This window comes from Trifolium pratense, linkage group LG7 (genome assembly GCF_020283565.1).
Source record: "Trifolium pratense cultivar HEN17-A07 linkage group LG7, ARS_RC_1.1, whole genome shotgun sequence".
Taxonomy (NCBI): Eukaryota; Viridiplantae; Streptophyta; class Magnoliopsida; order Fabales; family Fabaceae; genus Trifolium; species Trifolium pratense.
Genome location: NC_060065.1, coordinates 47,253,125 through 47,276,400, shown reverse-complemented (window position 1 = coordinate 47,276,400; position 23,276 = coordinate 47,253,125). Strand labels below are relative to the sequence as shown.

Here is a 23,276-nt window from a genome sequence, read left to right as displayed (position 1 = left end):
CGTTATCTTTTTAGTCAAAAAAAATAATGGTCCTTACCTTAATTATACTAATATTGAGGCAGAAACTAGGTAGTGTGTTTTTTAAATCTGTTTTGACAGTTAATTACTAGTACATGATTTAAAAATACAATGATGTAGAAATTGAAAAAGAAAAAGAAATAAAAGGCTTTATTACCGGAAAAAGTTGGTCCTCCACCTACCCTATACTATCTTTTAGGTACTGTTTGTGACATGATCATATGTTGCTTTAATTTCTTCACCAAAAAAACATGCTGCTTTAACTTTGTACCATGGTTGGGTGATTATGAAGAATCATAAATAAGGAGAAAGTGCTGAGTAATTTATGAGAAGAGAGACCAATATGGGAGAAGGTTGTCTCATGTGACATTTTCTCACAGTTAAATCTTGACCATTGCTTTATTTTGACAATTTTAATTTTAATTTAAATAAGAAAAATAAAAGGTGGATGTATCCACTGGACACCCTCCAGTTTTTTTCTCACTGGAGACAATCCATCTCCAGACCAATATATCATTCTTCAAATACTAAATATGAAATCTTATACACCCTCCATCACTATTATAAGTAAATAATCATATTTTAGGTTCATTGGAAAAATTGATGTATTTGGTCTATATCGGTCTATATCAATTTTGCAATGAATTTAAAAAGTAATTTTTTGCTTATAGTAGTGATCGAAAAGAGTAGTAAGTAATGATTGTTATCTCAATAAACATCATTTGGAATTTGAATAACAAAATTCAATAATTACACAATAAATTGGGACAACACCTCCTCAACCAAAAATATTTACTAATACAAAATTTTCACCACCATATGATAGTGATTATTTTCAGGGGCAAAGATAGAATAGACTAATAGAGGTTACGGTTCTTTAAAAAAAAAAATACTTTTTATACTAATATATTATTATATTATTCATTTAATTTCACGTTTGATTTTTCTACTTTATTAAACTCGTAAAGGTAGTCTCCTTTTTTTAATTTATAATTTTGAGCCTTTATTTTTATACCCCTTTTATCTCACTATTTTTTATTAATTATTTGGTTCTCAAGGTAAAGGGATTTCAGTAATCTATATTTCAGATGCGAGATAAATAAATGGTCAAAAATTATTTTTACCAGGAATTAAACTAAGTTCTCTCGAATGATTCGTCTTAGGTTAAGTGTTGTGGCAATTGTGAGGTAAATTAAGTCTCGCGTTGTTTAGAAAAATGAAGGTTAAACACTTTATAAAACCTAATGCCTTAAGGTTTTTGGTTAAGATGTGGTGTCTAACTCACTTGCATAGTTCAATTGAGAACAATGTGAATGATCTTCGGCTACCTTCTTCTGACCCAACAGGAAGTTCATTAACCACTTTACGTGATTAGATCCCACAATTTTGTTCTTCTTTATCTTTTGATGCAAATTTAGTGTTAGTTGAAAGAAGATTTAAACGTGAAAGTGACAATTCAGAAGTTATATGTAGAATCAAACAGCAAAGGGATTAATTCTTGTGTCTTGGCCTTATATAGTTCCAATAAATTCACTTCCTCCAAAAGAACATAAAGACCGGGTCATCTTTTACTAGAAAATTTGCATAGTTCCATTTGAAATTCTTTTATTACATACATACATATTTTTTTTTTGGTTATCGCGTTATTGTCAATTAGATATACATCATTTTATTGGAACTCAAATAAATATTGAGTGTGTACATAAATTAAAACAAAGTTGTGTTTAAAAAAAAAAAAAATCAGGATTGTTGTTGTCAAGACGGTGCACAGTCTCACAATGTTTTCAATCTCAATCGTTGATTTATAATTAGACGGTTTAAATTACACATCAACAAAATCAACCTCTCTTAAAATTAGATATTGGGTCTAACTCAACCTTACAAAATCGGCTTGTAAGGTGAGAATTGTCACTTACTTATAAATGTTGGTTTCAAATGGCATTCTCTAGTTTATTCATCACATAACAAGTCCTTATATAGGAGTACATCACACACAAGCAAGTACACACACTTACAAGTACTTAACTTGTTAGCCAAGCCACTTCAGGCCAAGCCAGGCCAAGCCTGCTTGCCTTGCGCGCGCGCCTAACCTTGCTCATTGGCACGGCCTAAGCCTGCTGAGCCTAACCACAAGCTAACAACACTAACAAACACTCCCCTAAACTGAACACATGTGAACAGTTTATACAAAAACAATAACAAACAATCATTCTAGGCTATGACCATCACATACACCTAGCTTATCCCTAAGAATACAAAAAGTTTCAAGCTTCAATGGCTTGGTCATGATATCAGCAAGTTGCTCCATTGTGCTGCAGTGGCTGAGCTCTACCACTCCTTCTCTAGTCAAGTCCCTCAAAAAATGATACCTCACATCTATGTGCTTACACCTCCCATGCATCACTGGATTCTTTGACAGCTTAATTGATGAGCTGTTATCACACTTTATTATAGTACACTCTTGCAGCTGGCCAAGCTCTGCAAGAATCCTCCTCAACCAGATACCTTGGCAAGCACAAGAAGCAGCTGCTACAAACTCTGCTTCAGTGGTCGATAGAGTGACAATGGCTTGCTTCTTTGAAGACCATGATACTGCACTTGAGCCAAGCATATACACATATCCAGATGTAGATTTTCTATCATCTAGATCACCTGCATAATCACTATCAGACCATCCAACCAATGTCAACTTCTCATTCCTTCTGTACCAAATGCCAAGTTCTAATGTCCCTTTGAGATACCTCATTATTCTTTTGACTGCAGCCAAGTGAATCTCAGTAGGCCTCTCCATATATCTAGCCACCAAACACACAGAAAATGTCAAATCAGGCCTAGATGCAAGCAAATACATCAAGCAACCTGTCATTTGTCTGTAATTAGTAGCATCCACCAATTTTCCACTTTCATCTCTGATCAATTTGTTTTCAGGCACAATAGGGCTACACACTTTGTTACATTGATCCATTTTGAACCTCAACAAAAGTTCTTTTGCATACTTCTGTTGACAGATGAAAATCCCACCATCAAACTGCTTTACTTCTACTCCAAGAAAGTACCTCATTTTGCCTAAATCAGTCATTGAGAACTTGCTTTTCATAGAGGTTTTGAATTCTTCAAACATGACTTCATTACTGCCAGTAAAAATCAAGTCATCCACATACAAACTCACAATCAACACATTCTTCTTATCATCTTGTTTTATGAACAATGTATGCTCATGAGGACACTTCTGAAACTTTTCTTGAGCAAAGTAAGATTCTATCTTACTATACCATGCCCTTGGAGCTTGCTTAAGTCCATACAAGGCTTTCTTCAACTTATACACTTTTCCCTCTTGCTTATTGTAACCTGCTGGTTGATCAACATACACATCTTCAGCTAAGTCACCATGTAAAAATGCACTTTTCACATCTAACTGATATACATTCCATCCATGTGAAGCAGCTAATGCAAGAATGGTTCTAATTGTATCCCATCTGGCTACAGGAGCAAATACTTCATTGAAATCAATGCCATACTGCTGACTGTATCCTTTAGCTACTAGTCTGGCCTTGTACTTTTCAACCTTGCCTTGTTCATTATATTTTGTTTTAAAAACCCATTTCACACCAATCTTCTTCATACCTTGAGGAAGATCTGTCAATTCCCAGGTTCCATTTCTCTCAATAGACTCTATCTCTTGATCCATTGCCTCTCTCCATACAGCCAATTTCACTGCTTCTTCAAAGCAAGTTGGATCCTCATTATTACTAAACACAGCTAGATTTTGCAACTGTTCCTCCTCTTGCAATTCAGAACCAGTCACATAATCTCTCATCCAGCCTGGAGGTCTTCTGGCTCTTTGCCCTACACCATCCTCTGTGTTATCATAGTTTTCTTCACTAGTAGTGCCCATGTCACTATCACTTTGAACTGCTGGTTCAGTAGTGACTGGATCAACTTCAGCAGGTTCAGCTTGTACTGAATCTTCAGCATCATTGTCTATTAACTCAATTTCCTTTTTGTCACTTGTTTCATTCCATCTCTGATACCAATTGTTGGTTTCAAATGGCATTCTCTAGTTTATTCATCACATAACAAGTCCTTATATAGGAGTACATCACACACAAGCAAGTACACACACTTACAAGTACTTAACTTGTTAGCCAAGCCACTTCAGGCCAAGCCAGGCCAAGCCTGCTTGCCTTGCGCGCGCGCCTAACCTTGCTCATTGGCACGGCCTAAGCCTGCTGAGCCTAACCACAAGCTAACAACACTAACAATAAACACTTGTCAATGACATCTCACAACCGATTTGGGACTTTTTAACCCTCTTTTATAGGTACCATAGAATTATCCTAAAATCCTAAAATATATGTACATGTCTAGCATGAAATATACAATATTACTTGTTGATTCTTTTTAGTGGTTGTATTGTATCGTGTCTACCTTAATTACTTGTTTTTTTATAAAACTTAACATCAAGTCTATTAGCGGGAATATTGGGAATTTTGATGATTTGATAGACAACAAACGAGGCCAGCTATCTCAATTAGAAATTTGTTTTTTATTTTTTTATAGAAATATTTTCTATATTATTTCTACTCCCTAAGTCCACTTTAATTCAAATTTGTTTGTCTATTTCTCTAAATAGAACTCTGTTTATTTTATTGTCAAAAAAAAAAAGAACTCTGTTTAATTTAAAATAATTCAAACTTGTCTGTACTTTGTGGGGTTATTTTGACATAGAAATGTTGGTGAGAGGGTGCGTGTATGATAGAATAATAAAAATGTAATTATTGTTTTCCAAATCAAAAGCTGGAATAGCTCAGTTGGTTAGAGCGTGTGGCTGTTAACCACAAGGTCGGAGGTTCAACCCCTCCTTCTAGCGTTTTAATTTTTTTTTCTCATTTTTTTTGTGGTTTGTATCTTTCATTAATGGTAGAGAACATAAGTATGCTCATAGAGCAAATATTATAAATTCTGAGTTATAGAATGTACATAGCATTTTAATTTTCTTCAAAAAAAGGTTGTATACCTGTAGGAGTCATTACAAAATAAATACATAGGTCAATGTCTCCTAACAAAGTAATTATCTACAACAAAGAACAGTCACAAAAATAGCACTTCTTTCAATTTAACTTGTTGTCTTAAAACGTTAATACTCTTGAATAAGAATTTTGTCACCTATGTAGTCTTCTTTCAATTTAACTTGTGGTCTCAAGACATTTATAGTACCTTCAGAGAATGAATATGCTATGGCCAAGAATTTAAGTAACATCTATCAAAATTTCTTTAGAACAGTTCACTATCTCACAGAACATAACCATTGTCTAAGAGACGTTACACAACATTTACTCAAAATTTCGTTCAAAAACCACAACATTCGACTTAAATTAATAATCACAAGGCAACCGGTAACTTGGGCCTTATGCAAGAAACAAATACAGCCACATAAATTAAACTGGCAAAAACAAACAAAAGTGCAACACTGATGGAATCACTCTTCCATGAGAGGATTCTCTTCTGGCAGTTGTTGGGTAACATTGACTGTGATCTTATCGCCTGGTGTAGAGTTAGGTTCTGTGATCAAAACGATGTCCTGCTTCAATTCCTTCTGTGCTTCCCTCCGTGCTTTATCCTTGTTGCCTTTCATCCTATTGAAGTTTTTACAAAAATGTCAGCAATAAGACAAACAAAAAAACCTTGAAATTGCAAAGCTTTCCAAAAGACATATATATAAAAAACAAGGAGTGAAAGAATGACCTGTTCTTATGGTGGCTCTCCTCCCTACTGACTCTGATCTTATCAATCTTAGGAATTGCCTTGAGTACATTCTCAGCAAGATTCCTGTCGTATCTCTCAGGCCTGTTTCGCTTTCTCTCAAACTCAAAGGTTGAATCCTAAAACAAGATATAATAATAGCTCAGAGGTTTGTCCAAACCAAGACAATTAAATTAAACAGATATGTAATAAGTAATATCAAGATAATAACCTGTGTCATATCCTTTCCATGAACTCGCCTATATGCCTTGGTCCATTTTACTTTCCGAGGATTTCTCTTCATTTTGAAGTTCTTGTGGCATTTTGATCTACAAAACCGAAAAATCTGCACATAAACTGGACGTCAGAAATCCAAATAATGAAAGTGTATGTGCGCCAGTGTGACTTTGGCAAAAGCTACACTATTAACACAATCATCCGTCAGGCCGTCACTGTGATTTCATCAAACAAACAAGAAATAGGAGCTTTGTTCTATTCTATTCTGTTTCACTCCATTTCTCACTTCGATCCAACATTTCATCTCATCTTATCCAATTAGAGCAGTAAGTTATGTAATACACAATTCATAAATTATTAATTTTAGTAAAAAATACATAAATTCAAGATAAAGTGAAAGATCATGGCTATATCTGGAAATGCCAAATTGAGCTTGTGCCTTACATCTTATACGTTCATATTGAAAAAAAACTGTTTGGTAACAGTTTTTTCTCATAAGCTTATAGCTTATAACTTTTTTTGTATAAGCTAATTCAACTAGCTTATAGCTTATCATATTTCTTCCAATTTTACCTTTATCATCTTACTTTAAAAAATAAATATTAATTAATCATATTTTTTTTATGTAATTTCATATTTAGAACTTAATTCAACTGCTAATTTTACAACAAACACTACAAATTCAATCAGCAAGCTTATAGCTATAAACTCGCTCATAAGCTATAAGTTATAAGTTCATCTACTATAGGCTATCTTATCAATTATCTACTATTTTTTTTGCCACACAGAGCACATAAAATATGGAGTGAATTTGATATTACCTTTGCATCGTTACGAACAAACTGAATTCCATGTCCGGGATATACAGTCGAAGAACAAAACCAACATTTCTCCAATCTCATTGTGCCTCCAGACTAGAGAAACACTTCACTGAAAAACCAGCAAAACGTTCCAAAATCAATATTAACAATTATAAATTATTATTGCACAAAAGCCTCAAAGAATGAAAAAAATTTGAAGCATAATGCTAACATAACAACTAGTTGTATTATCAGATTAAGCAAAATCCTAATCAGTTACATAACCTAAAAGGAATAAACAAGTTTAACATGTATTAAGCTACTACTAATACTGATATCATGTGAAACGGCGCCGTTTTAGCTTGGAATTGCTTTGCCGTTAGCAGTGGCGGCTTTCGCGGCAGAAAATCGCGATGAAGGAAAATTCAACAAATTGAAAACAGAGGAAAAGGTTCTCACCGGAGTTTGTTGTCTTTCGGGCGGACGGCGGTCAAGTCCGCCTGCGATTTCTGGCGGTTGAGTTCAGTGCGGTGAACTTTGTTGTTTTGATGGAGCTGGTGAATTTTGGTGATTTTTAGGGTTTTATAATTAATTGTTAATATTTTTATTATTATTATTATTATTATTATTATTTTCTTTTCTTCGGTGAATAATAATGGGCTACTTCAAAAAATAAATCAACTGGGCTTGGGTTACAATTGAGATTATGAAAGCTTATTTTCCCTATGTTTTTCTCTTTAGGCCCCCATGATTCTTTTTTCTCATGGATTTTACTTTTTACTTTGGATTTAATTGATATGCACCGACGGTGTAAAATAATTTTACACTGTCAACCAATATCAACCATGTTTTCCGCCACATCACCCCACTTTATTGATATGACATGACAAAATAATGGTTGTTTATTGGACGATTGTGTAAAACTATTTTACACCGTCGGTGCATATCAATTAAACTCTTTTACTTTTTTGCCCATCAATAAAAACTTCGGTTTTTACAACAATTTCTATTAACCGAATTTTTCCAGAATTTGAACTAGGAAAAACTTCAATTTATGCGAACCGAAGTTTTTATCAAGGGCAAAATTGAAATTTTTTGGGTATAAAAGATACGTTGGCGGCCTAAAAAGAAAACATCTTATTTTCCTGCCCTAATCTATTATTTATATATTTAGGAGTTTCTCTCTCATGGTCTTATTCCTATGTGGCACCATTTCCTTGATCCATGTCTTATGTGGCATTCTAATATTTCTCCAATTCCTATGTGGCTAACTATGAAGGCCTTTGCAATTTCTCTAATATATGATGATATCATTTTACTTAGAATCTTTGGCTAATTTGGAAATTCAATCATTTTTCAATTATTGTTTATAAATCGAATTTAATGCACCTATTAAAAATAATTTTAAAAGGAAATATTTTACTTGGTTGAGACTTTGGTGGTTTCTTTATATTTGAAGTTGCATTACCACGTCCGTTGATGATCATGCATTCAATATATTCCAATTTTACGAGATTCTTAGCTTATTTAAAAAAAATTAATTATTAATTATTGTCTTACTATATAAGTTTTTGCATTAGCTAGATCAAAATGGTTAAAATAAAAAAAATAATAATTATAGATTATAATATATTATTTCAAAAAAAAATCAATTTTTTATGAATTTCGAAAAATTACTAATTTCTATATTTTTTTTTGTTTTCACCACCAATTTAATCTGGTTCGGGACAAGTTCAACGTCAATCACCACTGACCAACTAACGATTGGTCTAATTTCTATATTAATTAGTTATGCAAATTTAATATTTTTTTTATTCATGTACGTCCAAATAATTCATTTGTGTGAAATTTTTATTTTTATTTTGTGTAAAACATTGATATATTCCAAAAAAGGAATCAATATATTTTTAATTAATTTTTAGTAATGGTTTTAACTACACATTTTGGGCAAATTACTTATATACCCATGTTTATTATTCTATATTAGAGGTATTTTGATGAACATTACAAATCAGATTTCAGGTATGTCTCTTTGTTATGTCTCTTTGTTATTCTATAAGAGGTCTTTGGATGAACATTACACATGTTTATAATTTTCGTGACTCTTCATTGTTTTATTTGTAGTAGTGAAGCCGACGATCCAAATTGCAATGTGTTGGTATATATCTTTAATTTACATCTTTCTACTACATTTTTTTGTTGATATAAGTTTTGTACTTAAATGATGTTTATAAATAATTATAATCGTACTAATTTTGAGATATAATTTTTTATTTCCAGATCCATGTAGAAGAATGACAATATTCCTTATACAAATTAGAATTTAGTAGTATCAACTAATGTTATTGTTCTATTAATATAAGCAAAATAAATCTGTATATTTTATTTTTATATGCAAAATAAACCTGTTTATTATTCACATAGAAAAAACTTGATATAAAAGAACATCGAAAAATGGCACGCTATGAGTCATCTATGGTTCTGAATTATTATTTATTTTGACTTTATGGTTCTGAAATTTTAAATTCAAAGTTAATGGAAAGAATGTTTTTTTGTTACAAGAATGAAAATTTTCAATTAATTAGAAAACATATTAATACCAATTTTGAAACACATACACTTAAATGAATTCAAATTAAATACCATAATGATTAAATATATTAATTATAAAACGTATCAATCTAATATTAACAGGGTCCATGATTTATTTCCTATTAGGTTTTTTCTTGGGTACAATGGCTATAAAAAAATTAAATACATTGAAGACATAACCAAAATGAATCATGATTATATGTGATGTGATAATAATAATATTCTATGATTTTGAAATTTAATTTTAAATTCAAAATAAATTGAGAGAATATTTTATTTTAATAAAAAATATATTAGAGAATATTTTATTTTAATAAAAAATATATTAATGGCAATTTTGAAATATTTCTACTTAAATGAATTCAATTCTTTAGAAAATATAACATAATTTTTTTTGGAAAAGCAATTTTTTTAATTAAATAGAGAAAAGAGCACAACAAGTGCTAAAACACAATACAAGCAAAGTCTAGTACATAAGAGCCTCAAAAAAACCAAAGCTCAACTTTAAGCATGGAGCTCATAAGCTCAGTCCTGTCCTTATATGATAGCAGAACATCAAAGAGATACAACATGTCCAGAATAAAACTAAAAAACACTAAAAAAACAATCTAGAAAAGATAACATTTTCGTTAATATTCATATTGTGTCAATAAAACATTAGTCAAAGCAAATATGAATTCACATAAAAGGAAAAAAAGAATGAAATAATTATCATTAAAATTATTGCACAAAATAATTAAGAGATCATTAAGATGGTCAATGAAAATTTGAATCCATCCAGAAAAATTCTTACAACAATTAATGGTTAGGCACATTCAATAAGATAATTACATGTAATAAAACCATAATAATAAACAAATATGTTAAAATTAAAAAGACAATAGACATAAATGCATTGTTTATCTTTTTTATCCAATAGCTCACTACTAATCAACCACTCTTATTTTATTATTATTTGTTTCAAATTCAATATTTTAGTTTTACGGTCATCCTTTCTCATGAATGCATTACACATTATTAATATTTTTGGTAGAATTACACATTATATTAATAACAAATTAATAATAAATAATATGTTTAAAGGTCTAATTAAATCTAACCAATAAATAATATTTTTCAAGGTCTACATAAAAGCCACACTCTATTAATACTAAATAATATGTTTGAAGGTATATAGATAAAAGTTTCACAGACATTCTAACAAAAAATATTGTATTTTTAAGCTCAACCTCCCTATAAAATAGGCTCATTGCTATGATTTCATTACCCGTGATTATTTAGATTACACATTTATCTTTGTTTTATTTACATATTTAAAAAAGTTCGATTTAGGAGTCTCAATTCTTTTCTCAAACGTGTATTTTTTTCTCATTTTTTATTTAACTTATTACGAGTGATCAGAGGAGTAGCAACAAACTCATGCAAACGTGTCTTTGTTTTTTTATTAGTAAATATTTTCGTGATATTCATATTTTGTCAATAAACACATTAGTCAAAGCAAATATGAACTCATAAAAGGGAAAAAAAGAGTGAAATATTGTCATTAAAATTGCAACGCAATAATTAAGGGACCATTAAGATGGTCAATGAAAATTTGAATCCATAAAAAAATAGCAAATATTGTCACCGATGTCTTTTCTAGAAATATTTTAGGAAATATTTTGACATCTTATTCTATTTTTTTAACATGAATACATTTAAATTTTCAAAAGAAATAATTTTTATAAATATTATTAACTAAATATTTTAAACACTTTATGTATGGCGTTTAAATTTTTATTAGTAAATATTTTCGTTAATATTCATATTGTTGTCAATAAACACATTATTCAATTATGAATTCATAAAAGAAAAAAAAAGAGTGAAATATTGTCATTAAAATTGTCGCACAAAATAATTAAGAGGCCATTAAGATGGGCAATAAAAATTCGAATCCACAAAAAAATAGGAAATATAGTCACCAATGACTTTGCTAGAAATATTTTAGGATGAAGGTTCATCCAAATTCTGATATATTTATGATGGGTGGAACATCCAAATTTTTATACATGGGATGAAATTTCTATAGGTTATATTAGTGACTAGACTCAATGTAGAGAAATAAAGAATTTAGGGTTTGAAGTTCGGTCCCCCTAATAATGTCAAAATTTACCAACTATATTCATAGACCACGGGGTTGAAACTTTTACAAGTATTTTTTTTTATTAAACTTTTACAAGTATATGAATGAATGACTGTTTAATATAAATTACTTATATGTTTAAAATTTAAAAAATTTAATTTTGAACGTAGAAAAATAAAAAATTTATATTTTTATAAGTAAAAACTAACCCGTGCAATGCACAGGTAATTTATACTAGTTATTCTTAACAACGGGTGTAGTATTCCCCCCCCCCCCCCCAATATTGTAACTAGAGCCTTCAAAATAGTCTAGCACATGTGGGTTATGCCTTGAAATTCATTCTACATTTTTTTGGCCGATCTCGACCAAGAGTAGCCCATATAAGTTACCCACAAAATAAAAACCTAAAAGAGTTACACTAACTAACAAAAATGGTTGCTACATTTCACATATACCTAAAATATCCTTATTTAATTTATTTATTTTGAAAAACTACACTCCGATCACAAATGTAACCAGTGACTAGTGAGAAAATACATATCCACTGCATTAGCAAAGTAGATGAAACTAAATAAAAGGTAATGGATAAAAACCAAAGAAAGAAGGGAACTTCAGCCCAACCACATGGGTGGTTGAAAAGCAGCAGAGGAAAATAAACATCGACACCAATCACAAAGCAAGATGTTTGAAGCCTCTGTAGCGGGAAGAGTAGTGTTATATGAACACAAAAAGACCGGACAAAAATACGACATAACCTTTCTCTACTCACAACACAATTATCGAGATGTGAAAAAAATATTAAAAAAAGCATAAAGTGAAACTTTATTGTATTTTTGTTAGAATATTATGTTGAAATAACATTTCACTTACTTTAATAAGGACTTGGTCCAAAATTATACTCCAAAGACGACCTTTCTGATTGAGGTGAAAAAAATGTTTGGATACTAAGAGACTAAATAATTTGATCGAAAAATAATCATCTTGCTCAACCGTCCATCACCACCTATGCACTCTTTCACCTGAAGACTGTCAGCAAGTCTTGAAAAACCGGCTTCTGCCAAGTAAAGAATAAATTATGCCAAGTAAGCTACCAACACCAACGTTAAACCACTTTTTCCCTAGCTACTTTTCCGATCTTGCATTCCTTTAGCTTCGATATAAGAAACAAGGAAACCATACAAAAGAATTGCATTGCACAAAAATTGTAATTAAAAGTAAGGGGACAAATAGAGAATCCATTGTTGTGACTTTACTTCTATATCGGACAACAAATTAATATGCTTCTTTTAACTAACAATTAATGTTCAATTAGACGCTAGACTTGTTCGTTCCATTGTTGTGTGTCCATTTTCCAACTCTTAGTGCAGATGTTGGACTTTGCATATTTTGATAGACATGAAGATGAATAAACACTAAAATTGTTGTTAATAACAACTATTGGTGTGTAGTGTTGGAGACGAGTGTGAACAACAAGCTGTACGAACTTGTTCATTCTCTGCTTTGGAAACTTCACCTGGGTCAACCACTTCCTACTATTTATGCCAAGTCTCAAACTAAGAACAACAACCATGGCAACTTTACTTCTCATCTTTGTTCTTATTGTTGATTTTGGTTTCAACTTGCTGGAATTATTTGTGAGTTTGTTGTAATTGATTTTTGGTGCCCACAAACTTTTTGATGAAATTCCTCAATGAAAGGTCATTTCTTGAAACATTTTGAATGTTAGCCTATTAAAACTCTTTTATGAAAGTTTTTTTTTCTTTCTCTCCTTTTTTGTGTTTTTTTTTACTCGCCTCTTTGACTCGCTTCAAACGCATGTCATCTAAAATGGTGAGTAAAATGAGTTCGGTAATGGCGAGTTGGAGTCTATGCCTTAACAGGCTTGATGAATAGCAAATGCTTATGCCTTAACAAGTTTGATGCTTGTTGGACCGTGCATTAGTATGGATAACTATCATACTATGGAGCACTATTACACTTTTCTCCACCTTTAACATGTCTAGCCCAGCTGGATCATCCAGGTCACACTGAGTTGCACCTTAGATATGACTAGCTCAACTAAATCACTCATGTCATGTTAAGCTACACCTTTAACATGCCTACCTCGACTTGGTCATTCAGGTCATGATGGGATCCTCGGTGAGTCTTTGGTACAACTGTGCAAGCTCGCCCAGTGGTCCTTGAAAAAGTGTTTCATGGCTTGTCACGTGTCTTGTACAAGCATGATGACGTGAGCAACGCATGCTCCAGTTTCACGTGTCCTACACGGATGAGTGACTTAAGCTGCACGTGATTTGTCTCCACGTGTTCTGTACGAACATGTTAGACATTGATCTCATAAGTTTAATTTTATTGGGCATGAACATGCAAAAAAGGCCATTAGTTAAAGTAGAAATGAACTATAAAAGGAGACGCATATGAAACTTAAGGAGATATTCATTCTAGGTTAAATTGCGTAATTCAAGCTTAGTCATTTTCTGAAGTCCTCTAGAAGTCTCTAGAGCAGCTCACCTATTGTAACTATCTTATGTTTGCTTACGTGAATGATTACAAAAAAAGAGAGTATGTTTTAGAACTCATATTTAAATAAATAAGTCGAATATTCCATTTTGACTGGAATACCTCTTTATTTATTTTTTCTCTCTATTTCTATAATTTCAAAGAGTATCGAAAATAATTGACCAATCAAAATTACAAATTTCATCATTAAAGTGGATAAGTGGGGTGTATGAGATTCAGACCCAACCCCTGTATATATAAATCAATGTGTCTGTCAATTGAGTTATGCTTACGAGGACGACCTATCAAACTTACATTATCATATTATTATTTATTATTTTAGTAGATAAACAAAATGACAAATAATTACAAATTCACACACAAAATAGAAGAACCAAAATTTGAATAAGTTGAATTAGTATTTATAGTAAAAAAATAATAAAATGAATTGGATACAAAATGGAAAGGATTATATTGTAAAAAAAATATGAGTTGAGTAAAAAATGGTGATTCCGTATTTTTTTGGGCTATTATATTAAAAAAAGAGTTTAATGGAAATAAGCAGATAGAGTAAAAAAAATTTACACACTCAATCAATAAAAATGCTCCAAATTCGTTGTCATATAAAGAAAGTGAAGTTACTTCAAAAAAAAAGTGAGGTTAAGTGAGGTAACGTGGCGAATAACATGATTTTGATCGGTTGAATGCGTAAATTTTTCTTTACTCTGGCTGTCTATATCCATTAAATTCTAAAAAAAAATCTTTGGGAATTCATTATGTTTTATTTCGATTAATTTTCTTTCCATGCAGAAAATCCATGTAGTATTTTATTACCACCGATCATTTCTCGAGAAGAAAAGAGAAACTAACGAGATCATAGCAAGACAAAAACGAAGAAAAAGCGCGTAAAAAAATCTACCAAATAAATGCATAAATTAAATTAAATAAATGCATAAATTAAATTAAATTAAAAACACATTCCTTATTTTTATTTTTATATATTTAATATTTAATATTTATTATTTACTTGTCTTTTCCGCTTTTATTCTCACTGCGTCACTACACACATTTTCTTCACTCTCTCTTTATCTGTTACCGGAGCTTTCTCTCTCTTCCGGTAACGGAAAACAAAACCCTCAACCTTCACCAGATCTACAACCGTAACCGCCATTGAAGCTATCATGCGCCATTAGCATCATTTCACCAATGTCCGAACCCGATCCCAAAACTCGTCAACGATCAGTCCAATGGTCACCGGCGACGACGTCACCGGAAAGTAAACCAATTCAACCTTCATGGGCGAAGAAAACCGGTTTCAAACCGAAATTCTCCGGTGAGACCAATGCCAGTGATTCTGGTCAGATAACCTTACCGCCTAAGTCGAGAGAATTAGAAGTGAGCACGGATCTCGAAGCTGGACGTGTTAGAGCTACTCCTCCGACGGCGGCGCCGGTAAACGGTGTGTTAAAGATTCCGCAACTTCCTGTTTCTAAAGATTTTGTAGCGAAGAAACGAAGAGACTCTGATGGAGTTCCGAGTACTAATGGTCAGGTGAAGGTTGGAGTTGAACAGCCGGAGAGGAGAACTGCGAGGAGTGAAGAAGTTACTGGTTCGTTGCCGCAGACTGTTGATGGTGATGGCTTCGTGGTCAGGCATTCGCATATGAAGTATGAACTAAGAGATTCACCTGGTTTAGGTAACGATAATAATAATAGTAAATAGTATAATTCAATATTGATGCTTATTTATGCTTTAACTTGGGTTGAAATTGAATTGAAAATTTTGATTCATGCTGATGAATTTTTGTTTTCATTGATGCTTCAGTTCCCATTGGTGTGTATGGTATTCAGCATTATGTTTCCATATTAGGTTCATTGATTCTCATACCACTTGTCATTGTTCCTGCTATGGGAGGTTCTCATGTGAGTGATTTCAGTTTTTTTTAACCTAAGTATTTATGCATTTATTTTGTGTATGATATATGATATTTTTGGCAAATGTATTATGTGAATACTGTTATCTGATGTGTTAGTGGCTGGCTATAGGAGGAAACTGCTGCCGTGGTATCAACTGTGCTCTTTGTGTCTGGATTGACGACACTCTTGCATACTGTTTTTGGGTCTAGGTTGCCGTTGATACAAGGGCCTTCTTTTGTTTACCTGGCTCCGGTTTTGGCGATCATCAACTCGCCCGAGTTTCAAGGATTAAATGGAAATGTATGTATTTCTTATCTATGTTTTTAGATGATTGTAATTGTTGGCTATATTGTTGTTCAATTTATAACCAAAATTGTCGGTTTTATATCGGTTTTCCTTGTTTTGTCGAACTTCAAGGATTGAATGGAATGTGTGTATTTTTTCTTTTTTTATGTTTCGGATGATGTTAATTGCTGTTCACATTATTCCAACTATCTGGCATTTTCGGTTGTATAACGGTTTTGTTGTTGGTCATTTGTGAGAAGTAACAGGCTTTGAATTTTACGTTATAAATTTCTTTAGATGATTTTAATTGTTGGCTACGTCATTGTTCAATTTTATCAAAATTGTTGGTCGTATAACGGTTTCCCTTGTTTCCTGGAGTTTCAAGGATTAAATTGAATGTGTGTATGTCTTCTTTTTATGTTTCAGATGTTGTTAATTGCTGTCCACATTATTATTCCAACTAACCAGCATTTTTGGTCTTATTAACGGTTTTGTTGTTGGTTATTTGTGAGATGTAATGGGCTTTGAGTTGTACGTTATAAGCTTCTTTGATGGAATAATTGGAACTAAGATTGCTTTGAATTGTACGTTTCTATATCATTTTTCAGAAATTTAGACATATAATGAAGGAGCTGCAGGGGGCTATAATTATCGGATCTGCTTTTCAAACTTTCCTTGGATACACCGGACTTATGTCACTGTTAGTAAGGTATGATTTTGGGATTTTTATTGCTCCTGTTTATTGGCCTTTAATACATGCTTCATTGTTTCATCAAACATCATTTATTATTGTGGATTGAGGCAATACATAATGTAGGTAACTGCTAATAATTGAGAGATTCAAGTAAACTCATAGGTCATAGTACTGTAAATTATTATATGTTATGTGGGTCATCTATTTGGATTTTTTAAAGGAAACTATTCATTTCTCTTTATTTTTTATTTATACATGATCTTTAATAACTAATACCTATAGTAATTGGTTGGTTGAATAATTTTCGGTTACCATCTATGACACTAAGTTCAAGAGTCTGAGAGCATTCTTACATGCAAATGTGCTATGTTAAAATTATTATGGTGCATGATTGAGTACGAATTTTCCGCTTTGTAATGGTTATGTTTAGTGTACCATTCCCTTCGATTTAATTTTGGAAGTGCATAGCTAGTTCTGGTGCTTCCAATTTTTGTTTTGTCTGTGTAATAATGAGCATACATATTTTGTTTTCTTCAATTACGTCATAGTCAACAATTGATGATATATCATCGCTCATCGCCTAGAACGAGGAGTTAAATGGGTTATACTGAAAAGTTGTGCAAGATTAATTGTAATAGAAACCCACTATATTGGGAGGTTTAAGAGGGCGGTAGCAGTGAGAAGGAGCATGGTGTTTAGGTTCCCCTGGCCTGATTTTAGTGTTTTCAACTCCAAACCCATCTAGTATCCCAACTGCGTTTAAATGGATTTCTTATGCCAATGTTGGTAAGCATTCTGTGCGGGTTAAACTATTTACATGTCATAAGTGTCAAACTTCAGAGCCACAGTAACTTTTTGTAATGAAATAAGCTGTATTTTTTACCCATTTTGGCATGTATCTCGAGACAAGATTTTCCACCCCTTTAGTGAGTGTTTGTAACGATGTCATGCCAGAGGATGGGTTCATATTTTTGTGCGGGTTAAACTAGAGCCACAGTAACTTTTTGTAATGAAATAAGCTGTATTTTTTACCCATTTTGGCATGTATCTCGAGACAAGATTTTCCACCCCTTTAGTGAGTGTTTGTAACGATGTCATGCCAGAGGATGGGTTCATATTTTTGTGCGGGTTAAACTAGAGCCACAGTAACTTTTTGTAATGAAATAAGCTGTATTTTTTACCCATTTTGGCATGTATCTCGAGACAAGATTTTCCACCCCTTTAGTGAGTGTTTGTAACGATGTCATGCCAGAGGATGGGTTCATATTTTTGGGGTTCACCTGGCAATGTCTCCTCTCACCATGATTTATTATCACTTTTGAAATTAAAGTAACATGTTTCACATCAAAATTTTCAGGTTTATCAATCCCGTGGTTGTATCCCCAACCATTGCTGCAGTTGGACTTTCATTTTACGGTTATGGTTTTCCTATAGTTGGCACATGTATTGAGATCGGTGCAGTACAGATATTAGTGGTTATTGTTTTTTCTCTTGTAAGTTTGTTGAAATCAGATTCCTACTTTGTCGATGGATTATCCATTACACTGTGCTGACATAATTTATATTTATTTCTTTCTGCAGTATCTTCGCAAGATATCTGTTCTTGGACACCGCATATTTCTAATATACGCAGTAAGTGTAATGCCAAAATATTCTTCTGAGTTACTCTTCCTCGGTGAAGATAGATTTCCGTGGTGTAACAAATGATTTCTTTTAAGAGATGTTACTTTTTTTTACCCAATTTACAGGTTCCTTTGGGTTTGACAATGACATGGGCGGTTGCTTTCTTGCTGACTGAAGCTGGAGCCTATAACTACAAAGGGTGTGACACAAACATACCTGCCTCAAATATAGTTTCAGAGCACTGCAGAAAGCACATTTCAAGGATGAAACAATGTCGAATTGATACTTCCCATGCATTGAAATCATCCCAATGGTTTAAATTTCCCTATCCACTGCAATGGGGTACTCCTGTCTTCCACTGGAAAATGGCTCTTGTGATGTGCGTGGTTTCCTTAATCTCTTCTGTGGATTCGGTTAGATTCTTGTCTTTTTTGCTTCTTTCTATTTTGTTTCCTAGACCTTGACTCAGAATATGTTAACTTGATCCCGTCTAATCGAAAAAACACCATCTGCTGGACCTCTTGCATTCTGTATGATGTGAATGCAATGTTATATGTAAAAAGCTGTTCTCTTTCTTTCAATATACTGTTTAGATAAGTCAAATAATAGAATATACTGATGGATGAAAGGTTAACAATATGCTATATCAATATTGGAACATCTTATCATGATTTTTTCTGTAGGTAGTATTTTTTTCTTGAAGCAAGTACATAGTATTATATAATCACTGTAGTGCTGTTGATATTTATTTGTTTTAACTTTGTAGGTTGGCTCATATCATGCATCTTCATTATTGGTAGCATCTAGACCTCCAACTCCTGGGGTTCTTAGTCGCGGAATTGGTCTGGAAGGTCTTTCTAGTGTGTTGGCTGGTCTCTGGGGTACTGGAACTGGATCTACAACTTTAACTGAAAATGTTCATACAATTGCTGTGACTAAAATGGGAAGCCGCAGAGCAGTTCAACTGGGTGCATTTATTCTGATAGTGCTATCTCTCGTGGGTAAGCATCTATTATCTTTCTGTTGTTGCATTTGCATCTACCTTTGTCAGTCCATCTTGTGATGAAAAGCCATTGGTGTAATATACCCTGGTATTAAACCCTTTCAGAACAATTAGCACGTTCACCGTGTATGATGCTTGTAGGCATCATTTCTAGAAATAGGAATATCTATAAAATGCAAGGCAGCAGTAGACAGAATTTTTTGAATAAACCACCAATTTAGTCCTTAAAGAATCACTCTTTCTCCAATTTAGCCCCTAAAGTATATAAAAAACATCAATTCAGTCCCTGCTATTAAGATGTTAAACACTAAATTGACGGATTTTTATATGCTTTAGGGACTATATTATGAATTTCATATACTTTAGGGACCGTTTTGAAGAGTAATACACTAAAGATTAAATTGATGGTTTATTTGAAATTTATCAACAATCTTGTCATGGTGTCCTAGTGAAATTTTTGATTTGATTTTTGTCCAGAGATTTGTAATGCTTAAATTTTACTATTGCTGCAACCTGTACTCGAAGCAGGTCTTGGTATGATATTTGATATGTGTGTGTGTGTGGGGGGGGGGGGGGGGGGGGTTCAATTTTTATAGGCTTCCTAAGTTCCTATCACATTTCAATTTCAATTATTATTCTTATATTAAAGGTTCTACTTCTAGTCTCAAAATTTCCATGACAGAAATTGAAAAATAGCGAAAGTATTGAGTCATTGTGACATTATTTGATTATTTTCTGGTGTTTATGGCAATTAGGATACAATAGTTTTGACTCTTGACCCCTTTGGTGCATTTTGTTACAACTTGCTAGTCCTATTAAAAGTTTCCAACCCTTATAATAAGAAGATATTTGTTCTGTACAAGCCTATATGGATTGCATTAACTTTTGTCATGACCTGTGAAAACTGTACTTAATAGAATTAATACACATTACATGTTGATTGAAAGGCCTTACACAAGTTTAGAAACAGTGGCCACTTGTTTTTTAAATGGTCATGCAGCCATGTACTATGATAAGTTTTTGCAATTTGTTGTGAATTTCTGGCTGGTGTTGAAGTCTAAATACTGTGGCGAAGATGACTAAATTCAATATTATGATTTTCTTAGTCATGTAATGAGGCGTTAGTTGGGGGGTTTTCAAGGGAATATCATTTTGGTCCTCTGTTCTCAACTTCTCATGTCTGCTTTAGATGAATCACATCTTCAATATGCAGAAACATTTAGCTACCTTGATTTACCCTTAAGCTTCTCTGTTTTGTGTTCTTTATTAGTTTTTTATTTTAGAGGATTCCTTTTCCTTTCCTCCCTCGTAGCAGTGCTTCATATTTCATCTGTCCAATAATAGTTTTATTAATAAAGCTCCATTATTGTGTTTTGTTTGGTGCTTATTGGACACAAAACAGCTGCTATTCTACATGTCTGTACTAAATACATATACCTGTTTATTCATTATACTTTGTCTATTTCTATTAGGTATTCAATTTATTTCTAGATTAATTTATCTCAGACTACTGGCTTCTTTTGTGATGCACAATTTTATATAATTTTCATTCTCTCATCGGTAGAAATTATTTTTTTTTTTTTTGCAAAGATGCCATGTTTAATTTTACTTTTACTATGTAATAGGGAAGGTTGGAGGGTTCATTGCTTCAATTCCTGTAGTCATGGTTGCTGGTCTCCTCTGCTTTATGTGGGCAATGCTTACAGCATTAGGCTTGTCCAATCTACGCTATAGTGAGGCTGGAAGCTCTCGAAATATCATCATAATTGGATTATCGCTGTTCTTCTCTCTTTCCATACCTGCATACTTTCAACAATATGGCATCTCTCCAAATTCCAACTTGTCAGTGCCAAGACATTTTCAGCCTTACATTGTGGCTTCTCACGGGCCTTTCCAAAGCAAATATGGAGGGGTATGCCTCTGTCACATTCCTTTACTATTCTGAATCGCATGCTTGATTTTGATGGTTGTCAAATTCTATGATTGAAATTTCTTAATTACAATAATACTCTATGAAGCATGGAATTTGACTTGAACACCGTACACGACATGGACACATCAACACCACTTATGTCCTACATATAGGACACCAACACAAAAATATAAACACACACAACATAAATTAGATGTGAGCATCATTTATAAATATCTAAAATGAAAATCAAGATGACCACCGAAGGAGATATGAAGAGCATAACGGATGAAATAGGAGAACGGAAAAGGGAAGCTGTAAAAGAAAGATCCAAGATGATAACATGTGTATGAAAGAAGAGTTGGAAATTTTTGAAACGGTCAATTAAAATACTATTATATTACAAAAAACGTAGGTATGTCCATCTTCGTTGTATTTGTGTTTGCGTAGTGTCCAAGAAGTGTTGGAGTTGTGTCGAAGGGATAAACCCAAAGGTTTTTTTTTGAACGCTTATCTGAGGAGTCTGGCATGCGCTGTCTGGATGTTGTATGATTGTTGGTGTGCGATGTGTCGGACACCTGGACACTTCTATATCTAGGAGTGTCCTTAATGAATTCAATACATTGTGTACACATTTATAGTCTGTTAGGCTTGAGGCTTAGGTGGCACTTCTAATGCCAGCTGTATCTAACTTCTAATGCCAGCTGTATCTACACTAGAATCATTACTAAGCCTATAGACTGCAATACATTGTAGTCTCTAATACGCTTTAACATAAATATTACAAAAAAAGAAGTATCACACTTCCAGCGATTGGGCTAGGTGCGTGCTATGAAAACCACATCATGGCATATGCAATTATGCGTATTTATCACCATGCTTTTGTAAATGAATAGAAATTAGCCTCATATTCAATAGTGAAATTGGTTGTTGCTTGTGTACATATGCTTTAAGATCAACTGTCTACTACACTTGGATTTTCATTAAGATTTCTGCCTGTATAAGTGCCTTTTCTGATAGCATTCTGCATGTTATTCCAGGGTTTCTAACTAGTAGCCACTGTTGAGTGTGTTTAGTAGAGTTATATAACTATATATGATAATATTATGTAATGAGTTCATGATGCAATCGGACTATATCTGACAAATATACACTTCGATAGCCATCTTAACTTGTGGTTCCCTTGTTATATTTAGCACTTGAAATGTATGTGCTATTGGATGACGTCAGTTTTTTCCTTCTAGAAAACACTTGTTAATAATATATTCCTTTTGCAGTTGAACTATTTCCTGAACACAATATTTTCGCTGCACATGGTGGTAGCTTTTCTCGTTGCCGTTATCTTGGATAATACTGTTCCTGGCAGTAAGCAAGAACGTGGGGTATATGTTTGGTCCGAACCTGATGTTGCTAGAAGAGATCCTACTATTGCGAAAGACTATGGGTTGCCATTGAGAGTTGGTCGAATTTTCAGATGGGTGAAGTGGGTTGGCTTGTGAATGACCGGGGTCTTGTTGGTTGGCTGACCATTTTCTGTATAGGAATGTTGTCAACTGTTCAAGGTACCACCCCAGTCTAGATCTCGTTTTATTGAATGGGTAGTATAATTGGTTGGTCATAGTTCCGAGTTATTTATTTGTGTACATCAAAGTTCCAGAGGGGTCTACTTGTGTTATAATTTATTAGATTAACCATGTATCTAGTTTTGATTCATTTATAATCTCCAGTTGGAGATTTTTTTAAGGCGGGTTTCGATAAATATCTTGGTCATGTATATATGAACATTTATTTATTATACCTGCCCAACAGGGACAGGAAAGTTTTTGTTTAGTA

General features: G+C 33.0%; 2 protein-coding genes and 1 non-coding gene across 3 annotated transcripts; 2 read left to right on the top strand and 1 right to left on the bottom strand.

Annotated features, from left to right (window-relative positions):
- Positions 1–4,814: 4,814 nt before the first annotated feature.
- Positions 4,815–4,888, top strand: TRNAN-GUU. The gene has a single exon. It is a non-coding gene; the product is annotated as a tRNA-Asn (tRNA).
- A 378-nt stretch (positions 4,889–5,266) lies between these two features.
- Positions 5,267–7,382, bottom strand: LOC123895490 (probable ribosome biogenesis protein RLP24). The gene is made up of 5 exons (XM_045945851.1): positions 7,257–7,382; positions 6,819–6,927; positions 5,993–6,106; positions 5,764–5,900; positions 5,267–5,654 (listed from the first exon to the last, which is right to left on the bottom strand). Exons 2-5 carry the CDS (start codon positions 6,897–6,899, stop codon positions 5,498–5,500), a joined length of 489 nt encoding a protein of 162 aa, XP_045801807.1. The 5' UTR covers positions 6,900–6,927; positions 7,257–7,382; the 3' UTR covers positions 5,267–5,497.
- Positions 7,383–15,035: 7,653 nt separating this feature from the next.
- On the top strand, positions 15,036–23,276 carry LOC123895489 (nucleobase-ascorbate transporter 12-like). The gene is made up of 10 exons (XM_045945850.1): positions 15,036–15,706; positions 15,835–15,932; positions 16,056–16,226; positions 16,820–16,920; positions 18,263–18,398; positions 18,487–18,537; positions 18,654–18,941; positions 19,295–19,529; positions 21,157–21,443; positions 22,721–23,276. Exons 1-10 carry the CDS (start codon positions 15,217–15,219, stop codon positions 22,940–22,942), a joined length of 2,079 nt encoding a protein of 692 aa, XP_045801806.1. The 5' UTR covers positions 15,036–15,216; the 3' UTR covers positions 22,943–23,276.

Excerpts from the sequence above, each read along its gene's own strand:
- LOC123895489 (XM_045945850.1), top strand. The coding sequence starts at position 15,217 with ATGTCCGAACCCGATCCCAAAACTCGTCAACGATCAGTCCAATGGTCA. Across the intron at positions 15,933-16,055 it reads CTGCTATGGGAGGTTCTCAT|GAGGAAACTGCTGCCGTGGT; the intron begins GTGAGTGATTTC and ends GGCTGGCTATAG. Across the intron at positions 18,538-18,653 it reads GCATATTTCTAATATACGCA|GTTCCTTTGGGTTTGACAAT; the intron begins GTAAGTGTAATG and ends CCCAATTTACAG.
- LOC123895490 (XM_045945851.1), bottom strand. The coding sequence starts at position 6,899 with ATGAGATTGGAGAAATGTTGGTTTTGTTCTTCGACTGTATATCCCGGA. Across the intron at positions 6,107-6,818 it reads TTGTTCGTAACGATGCAAAG|ATTTTTCGGTTTTGTAGATC; the intron begins GTAATATCAAAT and ends GTTTATGTGCAG. Across the intron at positions 5,655-5,763 it reads GAGAGCCACCATAAGAACAG|GATGAAAGGCAACAAGGATA; the intron begins GTCATTCTTTCA and ends AAACTTCAATAG.